This window comes from Temnothorax nylanderi, unplaced genomic scaffold (assembly GCF_030848795.1).
Source record: "Temnothorax nylanderi isolate EJ_2023f unplaced genomic scaffold, tnyl_v1.0 TNYL_tig0325_pilon, whole genome shotgun sequence".
Taxonomy (NCBI): domain Eukaryota; kingdom Metazoa; phylum Arthropoda; class Insecta; order Hymenoptera; family Formicidae; genus Temnothorax; species Temnothorax nylanderi.
In genome coordinates, this window is record NW_027249387.1 from 16,671 (window position 1) to 25,269 (window position 8,599).

Genomic DNA, 8,599 nt, shown 5'->3' on the forward strand with positions numbered 1-8,599 from the left:
TATTAATAGTGCAGTTTTTACATTCGCGAGATTTATCGTGCTCGATCCCGTACTGTGCGTGCGATATTTAATTTTAATTGTATTTTTGTTTATAATTAACTGGCAACTGCGTGTCTTTACTAGCCGTCCACTTGATTCGTGTGGTGTCCAAGTTACCGACAATCTTGGAACATTTCGTCGTCGTTAACGTAACACGGTGATGAACGAGGAACGAATCGGGACAATCGGCGTCGCGATTCTTTCAAATTTTCACGAAAAATTTGTGTTAGAAAATGTGAAAATATTTTGGGAAATATCTCATATTTATATGTATATATATATAATTTAATTTTATATTATCTGCTTTTATATTACAGAGTAAAGTACTTCCTTCCCATGGGTACGACCTTGGCGAGGTGGGAAGGCCCAGTACCCAGTACGAGGATTTTACCCAAGCAAAACTCTCGTTCTGCTTGGATAAAAATCCAAAGACGGGGAAGCTAACGTACCCTTCGTCCGCCGATTTAATTGAACAAACGAACCGCAGTCGGTTCGTCGCGTTTGTTTCGGGAGTGCCGTACAAGTATTCGGACTAAAAGACTTTTTCAAAGCCCATTTGAAGAATATTACGGCGTACTTGGCGGAATATTCTTCTCATGGGCTTTATAAACGGGAGTGCCGTACAGTATCGCGCGAAAAAGACTTTTATTGATAATTAGTCCGCGCGCGATTGTAATTTATTATCCGCGAGTGTTTCTCGCGAGTGTCCTGTGCGGTGAGAGGAGGAGAAGGAAGAGGAGAGACCTGACGTCCTGAGAGGAGGAGGAGGTCCGAGAGAAACATCGGGCACCGGCGGAGCAACCTTGGGGTAAGTATCATCTCTTATACATAAAATTAATAATTCATTTCAATTTATTCGAATAGTTTCATTTCGATAAGTTAAAAGTAATTAAGGCAGAGAAATTATCTAAAATTTTATTCTTGTAAAGATCTTTTTCGGTAAACAGATAATTATCTTGCTAAATATTTTATATATATTGAAAAATGACTTTTAGAGGCCAATATAATGAATTAAGAATTATTTTTTGAAATGTTGATTATTTTGAGCGCTTCTTTAATTTAAATCTTATGTTTGTATGTTACAGTATCATCGTAGCTACGTGGCTGAATAACTCCGCCTGTTGCGCATCGGGTTGGTGAGTTAGAATTTATGAAAAGACAGTATTATATATATGCTCTTATAAATTAAGAAATTAGATAGGATGTATAGCTCAGCGCGAACAAGCTTACAACTTTGTATTTTGTCGTGCACAATATTAATAATACCATGAAAACACCTCCTTGACGCTTTTTTAATCTTTTTTTTTAAGTATTTTTATCATATTTAACACATATAAAATGTATTAGTAATAAATTAATTTGTAGTAATAAATAAATTTATATAAATTCTTTTTTTTGATCAAAATATAATATATTTTGTTCTTTAAGTTAATGTTAGATTTAATGCATCCGGTTTAAAATGAGATCAGATGCAGCTTGCTGCGATTTTTCTGTGCAAAGATATATAGACGATTATATATCGATCTGTAATCTTGATCTAGGGATGAATATGGCCGGCTTGCTCCTTTAATCATGAAACATGTGACTACCGATCAGCTGATCAGCTGGTCGAAGTAGTGTAGTAAGCACGTGCTACATGTATGCACGTACACATGCATGCTGCATTTATTCATAAATTGTGCACGCACGCTGGATTTTCAAAACGTTATAACTCGAAAAAGCGACATTTTGATCTATATTCTAGATAAATAAATGGATCTTCTACGTTTTGCATTTCAGAAAGGCATATGCTCGCTAGATATGTATTATAAAATGTATGTATGTATGTAGTACAGTAAAGCAAGGAATAAAATACTGAATCATAAGGTATAAAAAACTACTATAAACAAAAATATTAGAAATAAGTGCCTCAGAAAGTGTATTAAAAATATAAAGGCTGTCAAGCTGTATATATTTTTCTTCAGCAAAAATAGCGTTGTTGCTTAAAAATGCTAATTGTTAATAAATATTATTTAGCAGAGAAAGTGCTAGTAAATATTAATAAAGAAAGAGCATGATATTTAAGAAAATGAGTAAAATAAAAATAAATTTGATAATTATCTTAATATATTAAATATTTCGTAGCAGCAATAAACTTTTTATTTATTTATTTATTTATTATTATTTTTTTTAGACAATGTAAGCTTTTTTTTACCTAATTTTAATAAGTCCCTTCTATGATGACCTCGTCGTGGTGAGAATGTTTAATAATGTCCTGAAGCTAAATATTGCATCTCGCAAGAATATACGACGGCTAAATCAAAGATAAAATTAATTTCTTGATATTATGCAGAAGTTAAAACTAATTTCTTATCACCTAGAAGAGAAACGAGATGTGAAACTTCTGATTTTTAACGCATGACGAATGCATCAATGGTTGTCAATAATGCAAGCTCGATTTCTCACCTGAACCATAGTAAATAGATATTCTTCATATTTTTATGTGATCTGAATGTCATCTAACGTTGTTGCTAACATTCTTAGTTGACATTGCTTGTAATCGATATAAATTGTCGGTAATTCATCCATGGCAGGTATATCGTACAGTGTTATCGTACTTAATGATATTTTATTATAACGTTAAACATGCATTACTATTTAAAAAATTTTACGCGTTTTATTATATTAATATATTATTTTGAGAATACATTTCGCAAGTTTATTTATACTATGATATTATTACCTTCCAATCGTTATGCAGAGCAAACGGCGCACTCTAAAAGTAACTTGCTACTCTATCTGAATGATATAAATACAATGATAATACACAAAGCAATTTTAACGAATTATTTTTAAAATTGCTTCTTACGAGAAAATTTTATGAAAAACTATTTATTGACGTCTATATTTCTTTAATATAAAATTATTTATATTTCCGATAGTAATAATAATTAATTAATAATAATATGTAACAATGTAACTGATAATAACTAATTAATTACTTGATAATAATAATAATAATATTTAATTGTAGGAACAAACCAAAATATGTTTTAAAGACTATATATTTTTAAGACAATAATATAAACGATTTAATTTAAAAAATATAATTTTGAAAACTTTCTTTATTCGAGTCGAATTAATGCGAGTCTATTATTAGATTCAGGCGATTTCCTTCGAGTTTGAGTTTCCGCGTAAACACGTGTAGCATACGTAACGAGCATACGTTCAAAGTACATTGCGCCATTGATTTCATATTTGTCATGTAAAGTGCAAAATCAACGTGTGTTTCCTATGCTTACAAAATGTTTAATTAAGTATTTTTTATAATAATTATTTTCTTCTAAGTTTTTAACAATTCTCTTGAGCACACACTCTAAATAAATAAAAAAAAAACGAAATTCAAAGGAATATGACAAAGGTCGTTGAATATATTATTTATAGAAAAGTATATGTTTGTTCCGCCAATAAGTGATTAACAAGAAAAACTCTATTTTTAATCAACATTTGGCAATGTCGTGACAATTCGACCATTGGTTTTGGTCGGATTAATCGTCACGTTTCGACCATGGGATTTGGTCTCTTCTAAATTGATATAATCTTTGATACTTATGTATAAGCATCTCATTTTTATTAAATTAAATTATTAAATTTATTACGAAATTATTACGAAAAATATTACCACATGCCTCAGTGGTCGAATTGGTACGACGTTCCAGGTTCGAATCCTGGCTGGGGTAATATTTTTCGTAATAAATTTAATAATTTAATTTAATAAAAATGAGATGCTTATACATAAGTATCAAAGATTATATCAATTTACTAAATATGTAGAACACAATATCAGTAACTATATAAACAAGAAAGAATTATATAAAGTAGATCTATAGTATCTATATGATATGAAATATTACGTTGAAAAGTGATTATAGTTAAATAATATAACATTTTATGAAATTTTATCTTCTTCAACTTGTTAAAAATGCAGTTTATTCATATTGCATATATCGCGTAAAAACTTTTTGATTCATTAAGGAAATGTACGTGAGAAATTGATTCATTAAGGAAATATACCCTGCATTTTTTGTGACAAAAAACCACCACGAAAGACGTTGGTTAATGATTACTCACATATGATTGAATAGAAAACAATTTCTGTTAAATTTCTGTCTAATTGATTCTTTTCTGTGAGAATGCAACGTACGTATAAAGTTGATGTGGAAGACAATAAGGTGTAAACGATGTAAATATTTATTTTTACTATTATATACTTTTCTCTTAATATTATAATTAATTTTTACTAAGTAAAAATTATTTGTTACAAAATTCTACAAGATCAGAAGAATGACATTATACGAATTATTAAACTTATAAAGCCCCATACTAGTAAAATCGTGATAACTGTTAACAGGGTATAGTGAGCGATCTTCAATCTGAAAGAAAAAAAAAATCATCGTAAGTACGTTTCATGAGGCGAAAAGCAATAGCGATATGTGCAGAAGCAATTACTCACTTTCTATATTTCTCTCGTCCTTTGTCTAAGGTACTCATCGGATCTTTAGCTATATATACGCGCATACCAAGCATCATATGTCTGAGATATGAATCCCAAGTCAAGTTATCTATATCGAAATTGAAAATCTGTCGATCAGCCGGATTCACACGACTCCAGAGCTTCACAACAGCGTCGTTGCTGAATCGCCATTGTCTTGTCGAGAAGTACGATATTACAGAACTGAACTTGTCTACCTTCTTATATGTCTTTACTAGCCTGAAAATTTACACTTTATTAAATCCTGCGGGATTCGCGGTGCTCGTTAAGCTGGCGCTAGACTATGGACGATTCGTGATTCGCGATTCGCTATTCGCGCCGATTCGCCAGCGGAGTGGTTTTTTGACAAAATCAATGAGATGAATTTCATCTCTTTGATTTCGTCAAAGAACCGCTCCGCTGGCGAATCGGCGCGAATGGCAAACTGCGAATTACGAAGCACGAATCGCACATAGTCTAGCGCTAGCTTTATGCCTTTAGGAACTTGGTAAATCTCTTACATGGGTTTTCGGCCGCTGAGAAAAAGCACAGTGTCGGTTATAATAGCAGGTATCAGGTGCAGAAATATCGTACAGACATCGTGCACGAATTTATGTTTGTTGGGGACAAAAAAATAGTACCAGAGAAAATGTATGCTCGGTACCTGCATGCCATACAGTTCATTTAATTTAATGAATCTTCTCCAAGTAATAGGATTTTGACATATCGACACGTAATTGTAAATTGGCGCTCTCTCGGTTTCTGGAACATCCGGATTCGCGTTCTCGATGCTCAATAGAGTATTTCTAACAAAAATATGTATTATAAATGATAAAGTTATATGTATCTTGTATGTACTATTTTGTTGTTTAGAGAAGGATATATTAATAAAAGTTATAGAATATAAGGATCTAATCTTAAAATTATATAAATTCCTAGAAAGATTTTCGATATTTTACTTTCTTGATTCGATTTTTGAAGTGTAAGCTTACTTTCTTTTAGCAGTGTCCCAACTCGCGGCGATGAAATTTGAAATGACATAATCTGCGGGCACTATCTCTGCCGCATTTTCAAGATCGATATGCAGTGTACGTAACAAACCTAGGGCACACCCCACGACTACACCCATAGCACCATAGACATTGTTGATCCAGCCTTCTACAGGCTCCTCGGCTGTTGATGTTACAATCGATGGTCGTACGATACAGGTTGGAATTCCGACACTGTATTGTCGAACAGTATCTTCAGCGATCGCCTTTGTATATGCATATGAATTCGGCCATTTACCTATTAATCTGTATTTATATGAACAGATACAGTAGTGTCTCGCGTCAAGTATAAGCGTATATGTATTATGTAATATAAGAGACAAAAATTAAAAAATATATAAATAAGAAATTTTTTAATCAAAAATACATGCAAATTTTCTTTATCGATTAGCAAATTTTCTTATCGACAAATTATCTTTTTGATTAACTGCAGAATAGAAAAGTAAGAAATTAAAAATAATGCTCGTACAATTATAAAAAATACATCGCAATAAGTTAGTTAATTAATGTAATAAAATGCATGCTAGTGACCTGAATAACACTCGACTTTTACTCTTTTAATTTTATTGAAAGGCACTTACGTTGGTGTAAATTTGTTCAATTTTTCATCGTCTAGAATATCGAGTAAGGTCAAAATCTTATCCGTTTCTATAGGCGGAGGATAATAACTCTCTTCAATGAAATTGTGCACACAATGAGCAAATGCAGTGGATACATAAACGAATGCCTAAAAAATATTTTAAACTAAGTAAGTTGAATTTTTACAAATCTGAAAACTTGATTAAAATAATCTTTCTTTTACATACCTTTAAATTCGGCATTTCTTTCGCGATAAGAAGAAGCTGCTTCGTTCCTCTTACGTTTATGTTCACCGCTATTCGAATCGGTTCGTTAAATCGTACAGTCGCTGCCGCGTGGAAAATTACGTTTGTGTCTAAAAGACGTTCTCGACTTTCCTGTGACAATCCGAGATCCAACTTGCTTAAATCGGCTTCTATCATTATTATTTTGGTACTAAAGTTAGGCTGCTCTTTCTTCAGTCTGTCATAAACCTGAAAAAAAAGTTGAGAAAATATGATGGTAAACGTTTTTAATCTAATTATATGCATATTTATTTAATATTTTATTTATTATTATATTATAACATATATATTATATACTTATTATTTATATTATTTATATTATATACTAACAGAGTTATCAAAATGCTCTCTGATCCTTTGTTCAGGTGATTTTTCTTTTTTCGCTCTCATGAATACGTACAGCTTTCCTATATCCGGACAACATCTAAAAATGTTATTTATTTTTAGTAAAATTTGCAACATATACAATATATTATATATATACTAGCTTGATACATCCGTGGTTCGCTACGGTATGCGAAGGATTCTATAATTCACCCCCGAATTTAGATTTGCTCCTTTAGGGGTTGATTAGGGCAAAATCTTGAATTATGTTATTTATTTTTAGTAAAATTTGCAACATATACAATATATTATATATATACTAGCTTGATACATCCGTGGTTCGCTACGGTATGCGAAGGATTCTATAATTCACCCCCGAATTTAGATTTGCCCCTTTAGGGGTTGATTAGGGCAAAATCTTGAATTATGTTTTTAAGCACTTGTATGGGTAACCTTTGTAAGCAAAAATCAAGTCGATATCTCATCGGGCCCAAGAGATATTGAGAAAGTCGTGAAAACACATTTTACCCCTTTTCACCCCCTTAGGGGTCGAATTTTTAAAAATTCCTTCTTAGTGAGTGCTTACGTCATGGAAGAAATATACTCCTCGAATTTCATGTTTCTAGGTTTAGAGGTTTGGACTGGGTGTTGATGAGTCAGTCGGAACATTGAATTATATATATATATATATATATATATATATATATATATATATATATATAGATAATACAATCTATTAAAAACGATCAATTTCTATCACTATTTAATCTGATAAAAATTGAACAACGTAATGTTTTATACGGAATTTGTGATTCTAATAATATATTATTTGTAATAAAGTGAACATTACTAAAATTCCTTACGTTAAAAATCAGTTTATATTGTATTAATGCATTTTAATAAGTTATTTGCATCCGATTTTTTATACAAAGCCTTTTATATAAAAATATCCTTTTACCGTAACAACTTCTCTATTAAAAGAATGCCGAGAAAACCAGATCCACCGGTTATCAAGACGTTGCATCCTGCGAAGAATTCGGGGATTTCGTTTTGGCAGTTATTAGTGAGATCCGACATGTTCAACATATCTTCAAGGTAGTCTTTGTTTCGTCGCGTCATCTTACTGATGTTTCTAAGCACAGCGGGAAATATTTTTCAATTTATCTAATTTCTTCACTTGCAAATGAACAAATAAAAATGTACAATTTTCAATCACTGTTGCGATATTCGATCGCCGTTGCAGGTAAACCGGTTAATTACTCTCTCAACCTGTCTATCAACTAGTTTTTTTTTCACCGCGCAAGGAATGCTTCTCACAGAATTCTCCTCGTCAAAACGCGTAAAAACTGACGAAAGTTAACAGGTTTTTTATAACTCGGGATATGGTAGGTGCTCGTGGTAAACGGGACCACAACCGTACCACGACTGAGATAAGAAAATGCGCGCAAGGATAAATGTGAGCAAGAAACACGTAGAAGAGGGACATTCTATTAACATTGAATATGAGTACGTATCTGACACAGGAGGAGGAGATAATTGTTTAAGAAAACGGCACCAAGAAAATTACGCTGACTGTCGTATTTTAATGATTACAATGACTAAACGAAGAAATTTTATCTGTGCACACGTGTATACATGCATTATAGGTACATACATTTTACATTGAATCTTTTAACTGAGAAATTTATTCAAATAATTAAAAGGGGTTTTTTTACATTTTATATGAGATGCTTTCATTAATATCATTTAACTGTTCCGATGTATAATAAAATTTTCTTCAATATAATCAACATATATAAAACGTACTTTAAAAA

General features: G+C 31.7%; 1 protein-coding gene across 1 annotated transcript; it reads right to left on the minus strand.

Annotated features, from left to right (window-relative positions):
* Nucleotides 1–4,294: 4,294 nt before the first annotated feature.
* Nucleotides 4,295–8,186, minus strand: LOC139781251 (fatty acyl-CoA reductase wat-like). The gene is made up of 8 exons (XM_071720087.1): nucleotides 7,744–8,186; nucleotides 6,792–6,885; nucleotides 6,405–6,650; nucleotides 6,180–6,325; nucleotides 5,542–5,844; nucleotides 5,071–5,355; nucleotides 4,532–4,789; nucleotides 4,295–4,451 (listed from the first exon to the last, which is right to left on the minus strand). The coding sequence occupies exons 1-8, from the start codon at nucleotides 7,902–7,904 to the stop codon at nucleotides 4,355–4,357; spliced, it is 1,590 nt and encodes a 529-aa protein (XP_071576188.1). The 5' UTR covers nucleotides 7,905–8,186; the 3' UTR covers nucleotides 4,295–4,354.
* Between the last annotated feature and the right edge of the window lie 413 nt (nucleotides 8,187–8,599).